At 45.7% G+C, this 21,151-nt stretch overlaps 1 protein-coding gene across 2 annotated transcripts; it reads right to left on the reverse strand.

The window, feature by feature from the left end:
* Positions 1-1,290: 1,290 nt before the first annotated feature.
* Positions 1,291-21,077, reverse strand: ATG14 (autophagy related 14). 2 transcript variants are annotated; one of them, XM_056346774.1, is made up of 10 exons: positions 20,794-21,077; positions 15,300-15,362; positions 15,120-15,162; positions 14,628-14,709; positions 9,787-10,024; positions 9,138-9,367; positions 8,564-8,681; positions 7,392-7,482; positions 7,196-7,281; positions 1,291-4,384 (listed from the first exon to the last, which is right to left on the reverse strand). In XM_056346774.1, the coding sequence occupies exons 1-10, from the start codon at positions 21,060-21,062 to the stop codon at positions 4,078-4,080; spliced, it is 1,527 nt and encodes a 508-aa protein (XP_056202749.1). In that variant the 5' UTR covers positions 21,063-21,077; the 3' UTR covers positions 1,291-4,077. The 2 variants fall into 2 exon arrangements, with proteins under 2 accessions (XP_056202749.1, XP_056202750.1); XM_056346775.1 differs by lacking the exon at positions 20,794-21,077 and adding an exon at positions 20,260-20,279.
* Positions 21,078-21,151: the final 74 nt, after the last annotated feature.

Consider the following 21,151-nt stretch of genomic DNA (forward strand, 5'->3'; position numbering starts at 1 on the left):
GTGTTGGATTTGTAAAATTCAGTGTTCAGAAGAACTGAGTGAAGACTGGGCTGTGTGCTTGACTTCCCTGCCTGGGAGCAGTTAAGAGTCTTTGGACTGAATTTCCAGATAGGCCTGTGAAGAAATTGTAATAACATTTCTATTGTTCGTAAACTTCTAGTTTTCATCAGGCTCTGGGGGTCTCCTGGCACGGACACCCCTGAGTAAGCCGTCATGTCTGAGGCTTGCCGTTGGGCTCCTGCCTGTGTGTGCGGCAGCTTTCCCCTGTGCTGCAGCCCTGCAGCGCCCCGCCAGCGCTGGGCTCCCCTGCCTTGGCCTCCGTTCCCTTTCTGCAGCACCTGGCATTGCACCCCTGCACAGAACTGCACTGACGCATCCGACCTGTGTCCCAAGTCCCACTTCTGGCAAGGTGGGAAGGGTGGTAAAGCCTCACCCTAGGCTGCTTCTCCTCCCCAGCCTGCGTTTGGCTAATCCGGGCAACCCTGGAGCAGGGGTGGGACTCCGGGTATGACGAGGCTGCTCTCCTGCCACAGCCCAGCCCACACCTCCTGCTGATGGCACTGCTGAGGCAGAAGTGACCTAAGCGACCCGCAGGGATGCGCTCAGCTTCGGTCAGGCTTGGCTTTGCACACAGGCTGCTCTCCTGCACAGCCAGGACCGACTGCGCTGCGGCCGAGACGACAAACTGCCCCAGCTCGGTGTGCGGAGCCCCAGCTGCTGCCAACCTGAACGTGCCGCTGTCGGGAATCACGGGGCATCAGCCCTCCCATCCCCTACCTGCCATAAAGAAAAAAATTAAGCAGCCAGCAATCCATGGCCTGCCAGGCTACCAGTCCCACAGGCGGAGCTTGCCTCTTGCTGACCAGTTAGTGGCCCTTTCCCACCCCTCTCCCTCAGACATGCAACGGTTCACTTCGTCACCTCTTTAAAAATTCCGACGCGTCCTTCTGAAATAACCGTGTAAAGAGGAGCGTCCTCCCTGGCATGCAGCAGTAATTCTGGCTCGCCACCTGCAGAAACCACCGTCACCCAGCAGAGGAGCAGTTCAAAGCCAGGCTTACACACGAGGTTTCTCGGTTCACACTACCTGCTCCAGAGGAGATGCAGTTATTTTATGCAAGATTATTTTTTTAGAACGCGTACTGCTTATTCCACCTCTGTATGACTGCACTGTAACAGGTCTGGTCCCTGTGATGCTTTGAAGGCTGGAAATTCTTGTGTACTTCCCCAGCACAGTTAAAAAGAAACCGCACAGAAGTAACAATTACAAATATACAACTTTAAAAAAACTTACTGTTAAAGATTTATTGCAATAATACAATAAAATTTAGAAAAAAAACCAAAAACATTTGTGTTTAGTTACATCTAGTTCGGAAGTTGCAGAGAGAGGCCCCGAGTTTTTGCAGGTGACAAGCAACCCTTGGGTGTCCCATCTGAGACCCTTCAAAGGCACCCGATTTTCAGCGGAGGGCCGGGCTCAAAATCAGGCTCTTCCTTGGCAGCTCAAACCGGCCACCCCAGATCACTGGTCATGGACAAAAGTCACGGCCCAGACCCAAATTCCCGCATTCATGTTACGCAAAGTGTTTTGTAAACTCTCAGCTGGCTGTCTTCAAATACCTATAATTACAGAAATTCCTGCCCTCCCTCCCCTGCCCCCAAAACAACCTGGAAAACTAATCCTGGCGATTGCACTCAAGGTTTGGACACACACAATTCTTCCTTAGCTACACATGTGCAAAACACTTAAAAAACAAAACAACAAAACTCACAATCTGTATTCTGTTACAAAAATGTTTCGTGAGAAGACCTAGCCCAATGCATTTTAACACCCTGGCGGTGCCATTGTGCACTTTCAGAATATGACGACTGCAAATAAATTATTTGGAAAACATGAAGTATATGGCTTAAAAAAGGTCTTGTGTCGGGTTTTCTTTCCCTAAGTAAATGACAGTGTACACAGCTGAATCACAGCCTGACCTTTAGGGATTCAAAGTAGCACAAAGGCAGCAATGAAAGAGTGACTGAAACGCAAAATTAAAACAAAAACAAACCAAAAAAAAAAGATATTTCTATGGCGGGGTCCAGTGCAAAATAAACGGGGAAGCAGAAGGGGCTGTTGCGATGCTAAGAGCCCAAAATACAGTACTGGTGAGAGTGTGCTGGTTGCTCTGAACTGCGAAGGGTCCGATAGCTGCAAGGAGTAAAGTGCTGTGAACTGAGCAGCGACCAAACCCTCCCGGCCCCGGCAGTGCTCGTTGCTGTGGGGCACCAGCCCCGTTCAGGCTGCAGTAGTCAAGGGAGCCTTGGCTGTTCTCTTAAGACAAACCCAACTCTTGGATTTAGACCAAAAGGATGGTAGGATCGAGGGTGTCTTCATCTAACCACGTCCATGGTGCTAGTGTGGAGGTAAGGGTCTTTGGTTTAAAAAAAAAAAAAAACAAAAAAACCCCCAAAAAAACCCCCCAACTGAATCAAACTACCAACAACAGATGCCAACTCCCAAGGCCAAAGAGAAAAGCTGCCATATGAGAGGGGTGGGGGGCTGGGAGACACGATACTGGGCTGGTACCCCTGGCGTGGAGCTCGCTGGGGTATGCAGGCATCGGAACCAAACCTGCTCTTCCACCCCCTCCTCAGTGGAGCGAGGAGGCAGCGCTGGCTGGCCAGGAGAGGAACAGCACAAAACCACCACAGAACGCTCCACGAGATGGCTAGGCAAGCCAGTCCCGGAGCTGGGACTTCAGACGTGCAGGAGGACACGGCCCGATGGCGGGGACGTGGCTCACGCAGCGCTGACTGCACCCTCGCTGTGCCCCCGTTAGGAGCTGCGTCCCCACAGGGAAGCTACTGGGCAGAGTGGCAGAAACCTTCCCTCTCGGAGGGACGGGAGGATGCTTTCATGTCAGTTTACCCCGTGGAGAAGTACAATGTCAAGCTATATAAAATGTAAACCGTATGTTGGAAGCCTCACTGAGCAAACCATCTTTAAGTAATACATACCGCAAGGCAGAGGAAGCGGAGGAGCACTTGCTAACGAACACATCTGTTGGCATCGCACCTCCCGTAGTTTTACAAGTGAGCCAGCTGCGCTGTGAGCATTTCTGCAGTGAAATGAAATCAACTTCTTGGCATTCAGTAAACAAGAGAAGAAAACCCCACCATAAACATAAAATAGGGTTTAAAAATGCATGTAGTGTGGAGACCCTGTGACTTCATTAAACTAGCTTGCAATGAGGTTTTTCTAATATTAAAAAGTGGCAACATGGTGTCGTAACTGATGAATATTATTGCAACAACGCAATCCTGTATCAGCTTCAAACATGGGTCTAGCTAAGAGAACGTCCAGTGTTTCTTTGGTGTATGATATTAAGAGTAAAGAGCACAACATGAAACTTGTAGACTACCTACCAGTGGAAACAGCATTGAAACAAACCAGTTTTCTATGGCAAAACTGGGTAAAGATTCACAACCAAACCTAAAGTAAGAGCAATTTGCTGTGTGAATTCTTGTCGATGCTGATTCTTTGTATTAAAAATATGGCAACAGAGATTAGAAAACATGTTAAAAATGCATAATTTTCATGTCCTGAATGAAAAAAAATTTAGAAATATGCATTTTTGCATTATGCAAGACAGATTTAAAACACACACAAACAAAAACCCTGTAAGGAGTTAGGAAAATGTGAACTGCATTTGCACCACTGTCCAGACCGCACACTGAGCAGCCTTCTCTCTGTACTCATCCTGATCCAAATACTCCAAAATCTGTTTCTTCTTCAGAAAGTAGAGCTGGAGGCTGCTGCTGGGTCCTTTTTCTTCGATACTCAACAACGCAGACAGAACCAAGACACAAAGTGCCGTCACAGAATCCATCAGAAGTACGTAGCTAGCTAATTTACAAAATGGTACCATCACAGTCATCTTGGGTAAATAAAAAGGTTTTTCTGGTTTACAAAATGAAAGTCTGACCTTTTCTTTGTTCCAGGCACTACTTAACTGAATAGGTACGGTTTTACTACAGCATTGTCAGGGAGGGATTCCTTCCACAAATCCTACGATCCTTTTCCCGTGCTTGTTAGCGATGTCCAGTGTACGCCTTCAGCCAAGAAGTCACCGAGGCAGCAGCAGACGAGATCATTCCACCAGCGCTGCTGCTGGCAATGGGCTGAGAGACCTGTGTGCTCTGACTCTGCAGCATCTCCACCTGCTGAGAGGGGATATCGCAGAACCTGGGGCTCGGCAGATTCTCCCAGTCTGTCCCTAGGTCTGTCTCTTCATCGCTGACGTGCTCATCTCCACTCTCATCTGTTTCACCGGTGGCACTGGGATCCACAAACTCCATGGAGTCTTCAAGATCAGCACTGATTTCAAATGGCCCAGACCTGCAAACACGGACCCAAAGCCATCAGCACGCTTGCTACCACGCAGGAGAGGGACCGTCCCTTCGCTCACATGAGTCCTAGGCATGCCAAAGCACCCTGCTCTGTCATGCGTACAGCAGAGAAAGAATAACACCTCTGTGTTTATCAGTTGGCAGAGAGAAACTCACTGGCTACAGAGATAACTGTGTATTATGACAACAGTGAAATGAACACAGTTGGCCAAGGAAGTGATAACTTGGGTTCCAACCCACGGAGCAGGAATGGCGGAAGAGCCGTTCTGCTTTGGCAGTGGACGGTGAGACACGTACACTCAAAAGAAAAAGCTACTGCTAATAACTCACAGCTCCACTGCTGGAAATCTCAGCTTGATGTGGAACGGCTTTTATTTTTAACGCTAGCCCTTGGCTAGGCCAAGACGGCTGCAGCTCTGTCAGCGAGGGGAAGGGTGCAGTTTACAACTTACGGAGCTGCGTTGGCACAACTTGCTGGTGCAGACTTCCCACAGCAGCGCTTCACCCTCAGCAACACCTCAAGTTCTTTTTTTTTTTTTATTCTGATCAAACTGGTCAAACACTGGAAGAGGTTGCTCAGAGAGGCTGCAGAGTCTCCGCTGGAGATACTCAAAACCATAGCGGCCACTGGTCCTGAGTAACCTGCTCTAGTTGAGTTCTGCTTTGAGTGGGGCGAGGGGCTGGATGTCCAGAGGTCCTGGCCAAACCCACCTGCGCTGTGACTCCAAGTTCCCTGCTGCCACTGCCTGGTGGGGGAAGCTACTGCATCCCACCCCAGCCCGCCGCTTCGGGCTAGCGAACAGGCAGCCAGACCCTGGAACTTCTTCACCGAGCCAAAGCTGGCGGTTTCAGAGGCTTGTGACCCATGGTCAGAGCCTGCGAGGTTTTCAGGGAGGTGCTGCAAGGTGGATTGCCCGCAGCAAGCAGCATCCCTGGCCAAAGTTCATTCCAAAACACAAAGCTGCTCAGTGGAACCGGAGCAAGAATGTGAGATGGGTAAGAGTGTAGAGTGGGAGGAGCCTGAAGTAGCGATTTAGCATGGAAAATTTTAATCCAGACAATTAAAGCCTGGTAAAATTATATGTATGTGAAAACAGCAGCCTATAAAAGAGACTATCGGGCATCTATAGGCTTAGATATCTAGAGAAAAATAAAGAGAGCTGGTTGCTGCAGACTTTGCAGACAGTTGAAAAATTAGAGGTAGCCACTCCTCTTCCCTAGTCTGGAAAGGAATGGGAGCACTGTCTTCTGGCAAAGCATTTTGCTTAACAAGGCAACATAAGAGAATCATCAGGTTTAAGGCCAGAAGGGACCATTAGATCATCTCGAGTGATCTCCTCCGTAACAAAGGCCATTATGTTCCACCCCTTCCCCCTGTCCTGAGCCCAGGAACTTCTGCCTGATGAAAGCATCCATTCTGGAAACTCCCCCAGCCTTGACAGGATGACATAAGGAAACAGAGAATCCCCACCTTCATTCTCGTGGGTAATCAATCTCTGTGTTAAGCACATGCGCCTCATTTCAACCTAGCTCAGACTCTCTGCTTCCAACGGCGTCTGTAAAGCCATTCAGTAGCCCGTTATTTCCTCCCCAGGAAGGCATGGAAACCAAGCCATCTATCGATCTCATCTCTAGCAAGCTAAGACAGTTTTACACAGACTAAACCACACCCCTCCCTGGTAGGTATCTTCTCCGACTCCTTCCTGTGACCTCCTATGCTGCTGCGTGGACCCAACTGATGCGTGCACAGAGAAGTGAGACCCACTGTGGCGCCTGGGCCTTTCACAGCAGCTGCTTTCCAGGACACAGTTCTTCATTCTCTGGGTATTTCCTGCACTTCTCCCCGTTTTCAGGCAAGCAGCAGCAAGCACGAAATTTTTTCCAAACTGAGCTATGTTACAAAGATTTGGCTCCCCGTATCTTTAGGCTGAATCAGCAGGGATATACCCAGAGAACTTCAGGTAAATGGTTAAAGGCACACACTCGGTCCCTCTTAGTGGCACTGCAGGTTTTCTAATAAAACTAGATCTGTACATGAGAACAAAGTGGAAAAGCAGATTTCAGAACATTACGGTGTTTAAGGGGGGATAAAGATTAAACAAATATTTGCAGACTATCTTAGGCATAAGTGACTTGTGACTGGATTATCCCAACAGGAAATCAATGTTGTTGGCTTTCTTATATTTCAGTTGTAAAAAAAAAAAATAATTATTAAACCTGGTGCACGTGGGCCCATGGGAACTGATGTTCTTTTCATCACATACTAAGTTAACAGAGAAGTTGTGCTTAATCTTGATTTACATATAAATTAATACTATTTGAAGTGTCGACTTTGGTCTAGGTTGTTCATTGACTGGAAGTATTTTGGGAAAGGTTTACCTAGGATTTGTTTTAGGGTTTATATTGCTGGATGCTCTTAGGTATTCACATGTTGGCAAGATGGGGGTAGGTCATATTTGGAACGCAGGGAGACTGCCTGGCATCTGTGCTGCTGTCCCCTGGAGGGAAGGAGCTCCTGCTTCTGGGCACAGGGGAAACAAGTCTCCAGCAAAGCCTCCAGCTGAGCCTGCCATACGCAGCAGCACAGCAGGCACGCATCTTTGAAATCTAATTTCCTACTCAGGCCCCTTCTTTTTCTGTCCTCCCTTGCCTCCTCCTTGTAACTACCCTGATTTCTGATGTAACGAGGCCTGATCTATAGGCACAGCAGAAGAGAAGAATTTCCCTCATAAGTAACAAGGCAAATGCATAACTTCAAAGGGATTCAGTCACAGGTGAGTTGAGATACTGCTTTTCTTACCTGCCCAAGTTCTCAGTGTCTGGGCTGACCAGGTACATAAGGTTCCTGAGCGTATGCAGTGGGTGCAACAGATCTAAATTTACATGCTACCATGGGGAAGGTAAGAAAAAGACATGATCAGTTACTGGAGGAAACCTGCAGGCACAGCTGGTATTTTAAAAGCTATTCAAAGAATCCAAACATGCATTCCCCCTACCTGAGAGAAGCAAAGGTGAAGGATGTTAGCATTCAGCTTCTTCACCGCCCGTGTGAACCTGTGCCTGCTGAGATTCTCTCCACAGAACTCGCTGTAGAAACACCATACAGAAAGAGAGAGCAAAATGCTGTGAAAATACACCTACTGGAGACATTAGCATTCTGTGCCCAGGCTTCCTAACAAATCCCGGAGTGAACACCCTCACGGCAAGTGCTTGTTTAAACTATACAGCCGGTTTTAGAGTGCTCAGGAGATTAATTTTTCACCTAGCAAGACTGTTAGCATTTCACCAGCCAGCACTGCTTGCCCTAGTCTCACTGGTGTCAACAAGACAGGTGATGTAAACTGTATGAAACTTGAAGATCTGCCGTAGCCAAGCTACTTCAGCTCTCCTTTAAATCTTGCATCATTGCCTGTTCCCAAGCTTTTCCTTCTGTGAAGACAGAGCACCCAAATAACAGTATTAAAAAACAACTTTTGTGCCCTTACTTCAGCAATCACTATTTTAAACACTTAAAAAGCATATCAGGAGCATATTTGAGCCCCCTGGAAGCCTGACCAGCTCTCCAGCTCCCTCAGTACCTCTCCTGTACACATCCCATCTGTTCCACATAGACGTGAAAAATCTGACAGTGCTTTTCATCACAAATGGGGTTTCTGCAATACACTCCCAGACATCTGGCAGCCAGGTATGTTCCCCATTGGTGTTTTATCCCTAGGAGAATTATATTGCTGTCATGCCACGTTATAAGGCCTTGTTCTACAGCACTTAATGCAGCGGAGCTATTCAAGATGACTAAGAGCTGCTGAACTGGGCTGCGATTTTGTAATGTGCAGTAGGGTCTCATAAAACGAAAAAGTTGCTATTCACCGACTGTCATATTTCATTTCTAATTTGAGGATGCTGAATACGTCAATTAGAAAGCTCTTATCGTCAACTATGATGGCTGGTCTACATACTCAGGAGCTAAAAAATGAGGGCGGGACTATTAACTGTGGTCTAAAATCCTGCTAGCCCTCCACCCAAAATTGAACAGGACAAAAATCCATGAGCCATCAACCGTTCCATAAAAGCCGTTCCAAGTAATGACTTCGTTCCCAAAACCAAACTGAATTAAGACCAGTCAAAACTGGCCACCGATTCACCTCCTCCGAGGCTTGCGTTTACTTGCCTGTTGCAGAGCTTCTTGGGAAGATTGACATCGAGTATGAGAGACAGAGTGTTAACAAGCTGAGTTGCATAGCACAATGCAGCACTGATGGTATAAGCAGGGTTATTATGTTCCATATCTAAAAGAAATAAAAACACCATGAAAGTCTCGTTTTAAATAAAGCCTCAGTGGGTGTGTTAATGCGTTACTGAAGTCTACTCTGGAAAATGTCATTTGTAAGTACTGAGAACAGCCTGAATCCAGCAATCATTTACAGTGAAATCTGTCAGAAGTTGGTAGAAAATAGTAATTCTTGGAATTCCTGTTAAAACGACAACATGTGAACCATGTCAAAACTGTGAATAATTAACTTTATCTCTCCATTACATTGCGCTGTGTCCCAGTGAGCATTTCCTGCAAAAGAAGATTTGAGTGGACTGATCCCTATCCCGGTGTTTATTTCTGACTCAGGTTTGTCTGGGTAAGGACAAACGGACCGAGCTACTGCTCCTCACTGCCTTCTGTTGGCATCCACGGCTGCAAGTTCTATGGCTTCTGGAGTATCCCAGATGCCTAATCAGACCTTCCTCCTTACCTGGTCCTTGGGTAGTCTTCTTCTCTTCCATCCAGTTGTAATACGCTGAGTAGTCTCCATTATTAGGAAGGGTTATCCAAGGCCCTGTGATACTGATGCTGGTGTCCCCGTTATGATCATCACACACCCATCTCCCAGACAGGTATGTGGTTCTCCTGGCTTCCGCGAGCTTGCTCACAGTGCTAGAGGTCATAGCATTGTCACTCTCAGAAGACACATCTGCAGGATCTCTGTAGCACCCAAAGAGGAACAGAGTGTTTTTAAAGGAGCTTAAAAAAAAAAATCCTCAGAGATGCACTTAGCAGGCACTCAGCCAGATTTCGCAGAGAGCAGAACACCTGTAGATACACCCCTGCAAAACTCCTCATTCCCCAAACTGCTTTCCTTTGTTCTAGGATTTTTAATTATCTGTTTTAAGGAAGTTTAACATTGGACACATACCTCAGATCTCTCAGTGGGGAGATGCTAGCACCTCCAGATTCTTCTATTCTGGACCTCTATCTCTGGGTCAGATGCTTTGCCTTTGGGAAACACCTCCTTCTCCCCACAGACGCTCAGGGAGCCAGAGTGTCTAGCTTAGACTTACATGACTCACTTCTGGGTGTCTAAAGCAGAGCAAAACGAGTCCAAAAGGATAAGCCTTCCGTACCTCACGCTTGTCTTTACTTCTTCAATGGGAAATATGACTGATGTTAGCTCCAGGATATGCGTCCGACGAAGATTTGCCAGATGCTCGTACTGGGTTTTCAAGTCATAGGTTTTTTTCTCTACCAAGTCTCCCAGCTTGCGGTTATGCCTCTGGATCTTCTCTTTCTTCTCCTGATGTCGCTGGGCCCTGCGATAATGCTTCTGGTTCTCCTCTTTAATTCTCAGAAGCCCCTCCGTGTCTGTGAAAGCAGCAGCAGATATTAGCCTCAGAAAAGGAGCTCTGAGGCACTTGTAGTAAGTTTGTGAAAAGTATTACTAATATTTATAGAAAAAAAGATCTATAGCAGCTTAAAATGGAAAACACTGCTAAACTATTAACAACTTCCAGCCGCTCAGCGGTACAACTTTTTGATCTTTTCTGAAGATCTCCAAAGAGACTGAAATTGGGATTATTCTTTCCCTGCCTTTTACCCAGCTATTTTTGGATTTGGAGCAGAAAAGCCAAGATTTCACAGTTTAATTAAACTTCTGAGGTAATCATCATGACAGAAATAGCTTGACTGTACATGTTTGCATGGTGCTGGCCAAAAAGACATACGTTGCTTGCAGCCAAAATCAAGCGCAGATAGCATCTTTATTCACCATTTCTGGCACCACTGCTGCTATTAGTGTATGCTGTTTGGGCTTTGCTCTCGTCCATGTGCTCTTAAAGCGCCTGGATCCCACCAGCGCAGACTTCTCGTTACCACAAGGGAACACTATCTCCCTTTCCAGTAACAAAATGAAACATGTGCTTGTGTACTGGAGCACTGCAACCACCGGAATTCACTCCACGCAGCAGGCACACAGAGGCTTAGAAAAATATCCTCCAAGAGCATCTGCTGATTCTCCTATAAAATAACTGACCACAGTAATGCAGTAATGCTTCCACAAACATATGGTGCTAGAGACAGTTAGCCACCTCTGTCTTTCAAAAGCACAGGAAAATATTTCTTAGACACACTCTCCAAACACATGTATTAACGTACCCTAGTTTGAACGAGAGCTATCTTAGTCACTCATTTTCTGGGTTTACAGCTGAAAAGAAACAGTGTTGGTCAGGTTTTCCTACAGCAAGGCATCACTTTCCCATAATTAAGAAGCGGGATAACTGTCCCTTGCACAGAAGGGAAGCACTAAGCCCTGACATCATTTTACTGATCTATTTTGATTGCAAGGCACAGATGAGACCAGAGCTACAACAAGAAGCTTCATGGCATCTACTACTAAAATCAAGAAAACCTCTAAGTAGCTGTACCTACTTCAAGCAACACATTCAGACCATCAGCCTTCCCAACAGGGGAGCACAAAAATTAAAGGCTACATCCAAAGAATGGGACCAAAGGCTGTTTCCCGTCTGCGGGTCTGTGCCCAGCCACGCTCAGCCAGCACACGATACCCTCCTGCTAGTCCCGGTTCACAGCCGCAGGGTTGGAACCACACAGACCTTGGAATGGTCCCTGTTCCAGCAGAGGGGGGAGACCAGGCCTGCTGGCACCCCTCAGAGCATGCCTGTCCCCACAGACACAGAGAGTGCTTTCTCTGAAGGTCAGGAATTATTTCTAGTCGTCTGACCTGTGGTGATCCATGATGTGTTTGATCGGAAGGAAGATCTGATACGCGGGAAATGCAAAGTCTCAGATTAAAGAAGGTGAGAATAGTTTCTCTGTGCAGATAAGAACTAACAATTCTCAAGTTTATCAAGTAAGTGATGCCCTATTAGAGGAATCATAGAAAAATGGACTTTTCTTTGAGCGATACCGAGAATCCCCGTGTTGGCTAGTAATTCAGTTTCCTTTAAACATTCCTGTAACCTCAACAGAAAATCAATTAATGCTTGCATTCATATTCCCAATCTCTCCCTTTGCATAACGAGTAAGAGACAGAGGAGGAAAAAAATGTCCGTCTGTTCAATTTTCATACTCATATTGTACTTAAAGGCTGCTTTTTCAGAGAGTGAACTCCCTTCTCTGCAGGTTCAACAGCAATTATTTGAGAAGCAGGGGAGAACACTGCACACGCGTTTCCTCAGTAGCAGTCCCGGTGCAGAAACAACTGTCCTTTTTTTGGCATAGCACCTCTGTTTTATGACCCAGTTTATGAGGTGATTAGAAATTGTCCCCAGAAGTATTTGTGGACATCACTATGTCCCACACACCTACGCTGCCTGGTACATGCAAGCACGGGCACACCGATCTCTGCCCAACAGAGCGCTACGCCAGATATTTGCAAGACTGTCTCCTTGAACTGTTCTCCACAGACAGAAGGCAAACATTTTAAAAGCTTATTTTAAGAAGCACCAATTATTGAGGTATCAAGGAGAGTCAACTCCAAAAGCAGGAACCCAATGTTCCAAGAAATCGTTCTTATTTCAGAAAACTAAACCATATCTAAGAGAAGAAAACCAACCAATCTGCATTTCCTAATGTGGTCCACGAGTGAACCAAGCTGGGTTCCTGACCTACTGGCCACTCATAGCAAGAGTTAATTTTGGGTCTCAAGAGCAGTTTTGGGGTAACTGAGCTAACAACAGGTCAACAGTTTGGTCAGTTCATGGGTTAAATCTAATCTAGTTCACTGTGAATCAGAGAAGTTGCAGAAGCTGCAGGTAATACACTTAACAGAATAGTAGAAAAGTGGAGGAACTCCACTCCCCAGTTGGTCCTAACATTTTGCCACTTTCAGAGCTGTATTTTGAGAAAAGATGACTAAGTTCCTCAAAGTCACACTGGCTTCCTATTCTTCTTGCTGCACAGGCTAAAGAAAGAAAGTAGTTATTACCTCCATAATAATCTTCTACCTACTGAAAAGCTTGCTTTTCCTCACCTTCCTCTTCTCTAAACCAAACCAAACATCAATTTTCTTAGACAATTCCTTGTGTTTTATTCCCAATATTCTCTTCCAGACTTTCTCCAGTTGATTTGTATCTTTCTTAACTTGCTCAAATTGGACACCAGACTTCCACTGAGGCAACGCCAGCACAGCAGGGTAACTGCTTCCACCTTAAATACAATCCTTATATTAGTATGACCCAGAACGAGGTCTGAACTTTTCTGGAGCAGCATTAGATTGCTCATTTATATTTAATTTGCAATTCCCCAGGTCCTTTTCCCATCAAATCTCACCACTGTCCCCCACTTCGGATTTATATATATATGTTTCTCTTTCCTAAACAATATGCACTTGACTTTGTCCTTTTCATGATATTGCCAATTTATCTGCATTATTTTGAATGTGATCCCGTTCTCTGCAGAAGTCATATCAACATCCTCCTTGGCTTCCTCTGTTCCACCTTCTATTCCACCATGCAGGCTATTATGGAGAATATTGGACAAAACTGGGCCAGGAACTGGCTCCTGCTGAGCTCCACCTGTCTCACCTCCTCAGTTTGACAAGTATCGCCACTCTTCGAATGCAGCCTTTCTAGCCTTTTGTGTCAACCTTACAGTGATACCCCCAGAGCAAATGTATCTGCTCGCTTGCGAGGCGGCACGGGGTAGCGCCCCAAGGTAAGGTATGTCGCATCTTCTGCTCCATCCTCCACTAGACCGCTTGATCCCCAGTTGATTTGACGTGGCCTGTTCTCAACAAAGTGGTGCCTACTTTTAATTACCTTATCTTCTAGCTACCTGTAAAGTGGGCAGAGGTTCATAATAAGGTGACCATATGTCATCAGTTCAAGGTTGTCCCTTCCCTCACCCTTTGAAAACAGATCCTGCTTTCACTGTTTCCTGGGACATCCTCTCTCCCTCATGTTCCCAAGTGCTCCACAGACTACTTCAGCTTGTTCCTCAAGTTCCCTAAGGTGAATCTTGTGAGGCCTTGCTGACATAATCAAAATATTATTTAGCTGGTTGTTTTCTTTCCTTAGCCTGCGGTCCTCTCATGATGTAAAATTTAATCTGGCTAAGCAGCTGATCACATTTTCTTCTCGAGAAGACAGAGCAAAGAAGGTGCTGAATGCTTCACACTTCTTTGCACTGCTATTTGCTCTCTTTCCTGTAAACTATCAGACTTGCCTATTTCTTCATCTTTTTCTTATTGTTACTATCCATCCTCCTTATTAACTGAAAAACATACTGCATCTCAGCCTTTTTGACATTATCACCACAAGCTTGTGCTAATCCTTTATAACTACTCTCAGGTATATGCTGTGGCTCCCACTGTCTGTACGGCTCCCTTGAATTTCAAGTCGTAAAAATGTTCTTGATTGCATCAATATGCTTCTGAATAGGCTTCCTATATTTTTTTTGCACGTAGGCCGTAACAAGTGCTGCATATTCTTTTCTGAAAATGACCCTACAAATCTCTTGTGTAGAACAATTCACTGCTCCAAAAGCGAAGCTGCTGAACGGTGGCAACTTACCAGCCTACGCTGCATTTCTGTGACCCCTGCTCAAGGAGGATTTTAGCATTTCTAGGCAGGTGTGGGTTAAAATTCATCAGTTACTTCACAACAGCTGCAAAGCTGTTTGCTCCTCTTTATCAAGAGGAAGTGATCAGAAACACTACACTGAATAAGGCCCTCTCTAGGGACCAAGCTGAAGCCATAGGCTGCTAAGCATTTACTTTTAAAGCTGTTGCAAAATGATTTCCATCCAGCTGAAGAACATCTACTGTTTTCTAATTAAAACTCAAGCATAAAAAGGCTAAAATCCACTCACTAATTTGCCTTCAAGTTGATTTAAGAAGTGACAGTTTGGAAATTCACCATTCTTAAAAACTAACACTCAAATTCACATCAATTGATTTTTCACTCTAAGGCACAGTTTTCCACATCACAAGAGCACAGGCATTACTCACGTCTTGTCATTTCATCATTTTCTTTGCAAATGGTCTGTTTCAGCTGCTCAATCCTCATCTTGCAAGACATTATTTTCCATCTCTGAAAAAGAACATTCAGCAACTCTAGGGCACAAACAACTTCAAACACACTGACTAATGATTAACAACAAAGCCAGCAGCTTTAGTGCAAAAGTAGCAGGATGTTCTTAATTGGATCAGGTGAACAAATAAATATTTCATATACTGTTTGGTGCACAGAAGAATGCCACAAACAAACCAAATGCCTAGTATAAAGTCAATCAGTATAATATGTTATTGATCAAATATCTAGTAAGAAATTAAAAATATTGACAGTTTGGATCACTCTGCTTGCAGAGCCAATTTCAGTTTTGCTTACAACAGGCTTTTTGGGACAGCAACACAATGACCTCAAGGTAAATTTTAACTTTAAACTATGAGATCTAGGAATTCAGAGACTTTTAAAACTATGGGACGCTTTGAACAACTCACCAGCTGATCAGTTATCTCTTTCCCTTCCATGGCCTTCAAAACACTAGAGGAAAAAACACGATTGAAAGTTTTATGACTGTCTGGACTACGTCTGTCTCCAGCAACAGTGCATTAAAGAGACTGGTTTGGTTTTTTCTGAGAGTTCTTACAGTTTATTTTCATTTAATAACTACAACTTACTGTTTTTGGAATTCTCTCTGTTTGGTTTTAAGATGCATCAGCCTTTCTTTCTTGTCTGAAAACCTGGAAGAGATTAAATGTTTTTATTGATATTTTGCATAATATGGCATTGTAAGTTTCTGAAAAGATAAAAAGACTTAAGCCTGTGGGAGTCTAAACCTCAACTATCTGCCTTATTCTTGGGAAGTAATGGCTGAATGTATAAAACTCTTGCAGAATTCTACAGCATGTGTCTCACAGGAATTGCAACAGAACCTCTACGATGAGGAAACATCAGCTTGTGGTATTACCCAACTTGTAAGCAAATTATTTGCTATTTCTAGAAGATTTATAGTTTCAAAACATCAATATTTTGTGTATTAAGAAAACAGATAGTACTATAAAAACCTTTAGTCGCTGGAGAAATTAACAGTACTATCTCAGATACTGTCATGAGGCTGAACTGCGTATTTTCACAAGCTGCGATGGTATTAGCTGAGTCCACTCTGGTGGTGGGAAATGCAGGTTTTCACACACTACACTGCATTTTCTCCCTTCTAACATGCAAGAGTCTCTCACACTTTATTCATTAAGGGGTCCAAATAGGACAGCACTCTCTTAAGACTTTTACATGACATCCAAATCTTTTTTGTATTAGTAACAGCAATAAGTTGCAGCCTTCTACTTCTTCCTACCAGGCACCTGTAGCCGTCACAAGCGCATGACCCAACTGTCTGCTGGAGTTCTGCTTCCCCAGATGTCTGAGGTCTGGCAATTACAAAGAACTGATCAGAAGGGGACTCTTTTGGATGCATCACCCTGTGTTTTCACCCTTTGAATACGCAGCAGCTATGTTCTGCTCCCCTCCATGTTCCACAACGTATTGAGAAATACATTTAAAGAAAACACGAATGATGCATATTGAGAAATGACAATGAAGCATGAAGCGACAAAGCTAACAGTAAGAGCAAACAGCAAGAGAGCCAGCCAAGAAATTTAGACAACACAAAAAATAGCAAATGCACTCTGTCTTCTGCCAGCGTATGGCTTCCCAGCTTCCCTTTGTGCCTGTGATGTTACAGCAGCATCCCCATCCAAGCCTCAAAAGTGTGTCTTGGGTTAAGTCCAGGCACGGAAAAACAATTCATTCTATCTCCCTCTGCAACATGCAAAATTGATGATTTTATCCTAACAGAGGTCTAAACATTTTACCTACAACCCACCAAGTCCTTTATTTAGAAAGAATTACATAGTAAGCCTTGACAGGATGGCATCTTGGGCCTCCCTCTCTACTCAACTCTGTGGGTTTGATTTCAGGTGTAACATTAAAATGCTTCATTTTTCTCATCGAAGCGCTGAAATCTGAAAGCTCGGTGACTAACTCTGGGTTCAGAAAGTGAGTAATCACCTTTCCAGATGACATAAGCATTAAAACAACAACAAAACTACTGGCTGCTGCCTCTGTAGTAAAGCAAAAATACCTATTTTCCTTCCAAAACAAACCAAAACCAAATGCAGGTGCTTGGCATAAAAGCCAGAGGCTATGCGTGAGCCGGAGGAATGTGGTGCAACTGCAGCCCAGCTGCTCAACCCAGCGCATTTGTTCTTCCTGTGTCCTCACCCCACCAGTCATCATGGAAATTACAAAAATGCACTGTACTAGACTCCAGTTTACCACAGAGCAATGCACACCTACTGCACCCCGACCTTTGGCTGCAACCAAAAATAACTTGGCCCAGAAACACCGCTCGGCACTCACACAGGGAGAACACGCTGGGGTAGTTTGGCAATTCTTGTTTTCAAAGCTGGGTTAATGGGCATGGAGTCTGACTAAACACAATTACCCAAATCACGTCCATCACATCAGCAAAAAGTTGAATGATCTGTCAAGAATCTGCGACTAAATTAAGTTCTTACTGTGGAGGGAAGATAGAAGTATTTGTGAAAGCCTGCAAAAATTACAGCTCACCACGCACTTCAGCAACTACGTCAAACAGCTCCTACAAACTTCTTTAGCAGGTTTCTCCTAAGCAAACATTTCCATTTCTTTATATAGCCCTAATTTTAATTGCGTTGCATCATGTAACTAATTTTTCCCTATATATCTACAGCCTTCCAATTTGGCAAAGACAAGACTTCAGATGAACTATTATAAGAACTCCCATACAATGCAAACAGAGAAGGAAAGAACTCAACATCTCGAATCATCCATTAAATGTTTCTCTTCAGTCTTACCACGTTAAGCTGACATGTTCTACAGTTACCTGGCTTATTTCCACATGTTCACAACTGGAGAGAAGCAACAAGAAGGGCTTCCTAATCTATAGGGACTGATTAACACCGAAGGAGTAGAGGACAGCAATAGGTACCTCCATTACCGCACCTGTTTGCTATAATAAAACTCCGTTGCTGTGAAAAGTCACTGTTCCTAATGATAACCCACAGCTTAAAACAAGTCAGACAGGCTTAGATGTCACATTCATATTGTCTTTGGCTTTTGCCACCTGCAGACACATAAAGCAAAGCAATGCAGCATGCCTGTAAAATACACTCTGAGAATTTATGCATATGACAGGCTGGAGCAAACTCCCGGGAGGAAGAAGAGTCTTCAAGCTGAAACCAACCTCAAGATGCCGGCTTAGTTTGCGAATATACAACACATTACTAATGAAAAGAAGAATGTCAGTGATTATTTTACCGGAGGACTTCCGGCCTACTCATCCTTAATTGTAGCTGTACTTTAATAATTAATCTTAACAGCTCCTCCATCTCTCCCCCTCACAGATACAGGGTGTGATTTTTGCCAGACAGCTGAACAACTTCAGTCTTACTGCAGCTTCTATAAAAATTAGCACACAAAACAGTCCAATGAAAAGAAACCTGACATAATTCTTACTGTTAGAACACAAAACAATTTATCTTCTTATAAGGACAAATCACAAGAAAATTCTAAAAATAGACCACCATTGGATACAGGGAGCAATGCTTGCTTCCTTTACTTTTCACAAGAGAGAGAACAATCCTTTTCCCTCATCTGTAATGCTTCAAAAAGACAAATGGGAGGCCCAAGTAACCCCATACACTTCCACATTCTGAATTTCTCACACGGCCCTTATAACCGAATCACACAGAAAAGCCCTTGTCATGACCCTGTCAGCCTCCTCCAGCACCGGCCATAACACTGATCTAAAATTAACCCATCTACTACTAGAAGGCATAACGTAAACAAATAAATAATGATGACAGTAAACACAACCTGAAAGCCAGCCAGTTAACTGCACCTGTCCCTGCATGACCTTGCCATGGTGTGTGGCTGCCGTTTAAAAAGTCGCTCCCCCTCTCTGTGCTCATGTGGCAAGAAATTCACAGGCACCCGCTCGCTACCTACAAAGAGGAAACTAAGAAAACTGCCCTCTGAAGTGACAGGCTCTTCCTCACTTTTCTATCAGTCATTCCACGCATGAATTATAGAATGCAGACAAAATGTGTCAAGCACAGTTTTAAAACCAAGGAATTCCGTTATCCTCAGAAGAACAAGAAGAAACCCGAGCTTTAGCGGGCTTTGACCCTACACTGAGCGTTCCTGCTGCCATCAAACATGTCTGTGTTACTAGGGTGTTGCATTATTCCTCTACGTTACGTCGTTCCTTTAATTCATTAATATGAAGTTGCTGTTTTCAATGAATTACACTACTGCTTGGGGAAGTTTTGAGCAGCAGGAGAAACAAAGCCTGGGGAAATTGAACGTAGAGGGAGACCCCTGAGAATGGAGGCTCTAGGAGAACAGAAGAGCAGTGATCCCTACAGATGGAACCATGGGTCCAGGCAGGGGGGGTGGTGTTGGGTGGGAAAAGGAAAAAAAATGAGAGACTTATTTCCTGCAGTTAAGAAACACAGTGTAAATATACATATTTCCTAGCCACAGATGAACGGGACAGTTAAAGCATCTTAGGAGGATGCAGTGAAAACTGTCTGACAGAAAAGCTGATCTTGTCTCACGTGAGAAGATAAAGTAAGATAAAGAGTTTTTTTTCCAACAAGCTGTTGACTCTGGCACTTTGGTTGGCTAAGGCTGCTTCTTCATGGCTTCATTTTTCTGATGGGTAGAAAAACTTCTTAAGCCTTAGTTAATGCAGAATGACAGAGGTTCCACTGTAACAAAGGCTACGGTTGAATTTCTATAATTAAGCCTGATGTTTAGCCAAAATCTTAAGGCTACAAAAGGGGCAAGGAAAAAAAAAAAAAAAGTGGTTTATGTTCCAAACTCCAAATCCAATTTTTTTTGTGGAAGCTGCAGATAACCCCAAGCAGTCTCACACAAACACAAATTTTCCATCTATTTTAGAAAGACTAAATACAGTTGGTGGTTCTATGACACAGTTTTTCATGTTAATAATAATAATAAAAAGCAAGCCCATCCAGCAGCTGACTAAGGTCTCGATTTCACAAGCTGATTCACGTCGGCTGACACCCTATGCCTACTCCCACTGATGTTAATGGAAGACAGACACCACTGTCCCCTTGGCTGTTCTTGTGTTTGGCAGAAGGATGTGAAGAGCCTTTGGTGCGAGGACCATAACACACCGCACGCTGCTTACCACCTTCCCAAAATAGTTTGAGAAATCACTCTCAACAGCTGCTAACGAAGCTACAAATGAAGGACCAAGAACACAGCGTCAGCCAAAAAACAGAGCTATTCTGGAGATGGTGCTGGGCAGACTTTTTAAGAATCTGGGATGGACATGCTGTGAACGACAGCTACGGAGGGGCGATCTGCATCTGAGTCATGTAATGAGAATATTTGCTTATTGATGTAACACACAGCCAACATTTTGCAAAACTGAGCAGGAAGGTACATGATTAACTCCAGCGGAGCATTTTTTGTAATTCTAAAAAAAAAAAAGGGGGGGGGGGGGGCATGATTACAACTATTTGTATAGGCAACAAAATAAAAAAACTCAGGTGCTGTTTTCTTGCACACCTTCCTGATTTTGTGTAATGATTTAGAAGGCTCCCGGTTGAACGCGTGCTGCTGAAAACACAGCCGTTTCCAACACCCTGCCGCAGCGCTCTCGCTTTGCCCTGAACCGCCGGAGTTTCTGCCAGCCACACCGCCGCGGGCACACCTGCTGACGGCCCCGCCGAAAGGAAAGTCGCGGGGGCTGTACTAGTTACATTATTATTATAAGGAAGGCACCGTGGGCCATGCTCCGCCCGGGCGGGGCGGCCCCCCCCCCCAGCAGGCAGCCCCGCGGTGGGCCCGGCAGCTGCAGGGGCGTCCCCCCACCCCCCCGCCCCCCGTTTACCGCCCCCCGCCCCAGGGCGGCGGGGAAGGGGGACAAGGCGGACGACCCGCCCCCCTCCTCCGACCCCAGCCCTGAGGGGAGCGGGGGAGGGGCAGCCCAACGGCCACCGCGCCAGGCGGGGCCGCCCGGCCTCCCCCCCCCGGGGGGGCTGGGCTGAGGGGGGAGAGTGAGTGCGTCCCCCGCCCCCGTCCCCTCAGCGCCGCCGGTACCTCTCGGAGTCGCGACCGTCGAAGAAGACGAAGTCGCCGCTCTGGACGCACTTGGCGCAGGTGAGGCGGCGGCGCGTGGTGTTGCAGAGCGGGCACCGCTCCACCGCCACGTACAGCCCCTCAGCGTCCTCCTCGGCGCCCCGCAGAGCCGCCGGCCCGGCCCCGCCGCCGCCCTGCCCGCCGGGCTGCGGCCGGCAGCCGCTGGGAGACGCCATGATGGGCTCCCCGCGCCGCCGGTCACGTGGGACTTTGTTTTCGGGCAGGGGCATTGTGGGAAGCGAGCGCCGAGGCGGCGGCGGGCCCGACCCGGCCCCCGCCTGGCCCCGGCCTGCGGGGCACCTCGCGTACCCCTCCAGGG

The sequence above is a fragment of the Falco biarmicus genome, chromosome 7 (assembly GCF_023638135.1).
Source record: "Falco biarmicus isolate bFalBia1 chromosome 7, bFalBia1.pri, whole genome shotgun sequence".
NCBI lineage: Eukaryota > Metazoa > Chordata > Aves > Falconiformes > Falconidae > Falco > Falco biarmicus.

Bases quoted from the DNA above. Each gene is read 5' to 3' on its own strand.
- ATG14 (XM_056346774.1), bottom strand. From the start codon at position 21,062: ATGCCCCTGCCCGAAAACAAAGTCCCACGTGACCGGCGGCGCGGGGAG. The intron at 9,368-9,786 runs GTACGGAAGGCT...TGGGTGCTACAG, and splicing joins GAAGTAAAGACAAGCGTGAG to AGATCCTGCAGATGTGTCTT. The intron at 8,682-9,137 runs GTAAGGAGGAAG...TATTTCTTTTAG, and splicing joins GAAGACTACCCAAGGACCAG to ATATGGAACATAATAACCCT.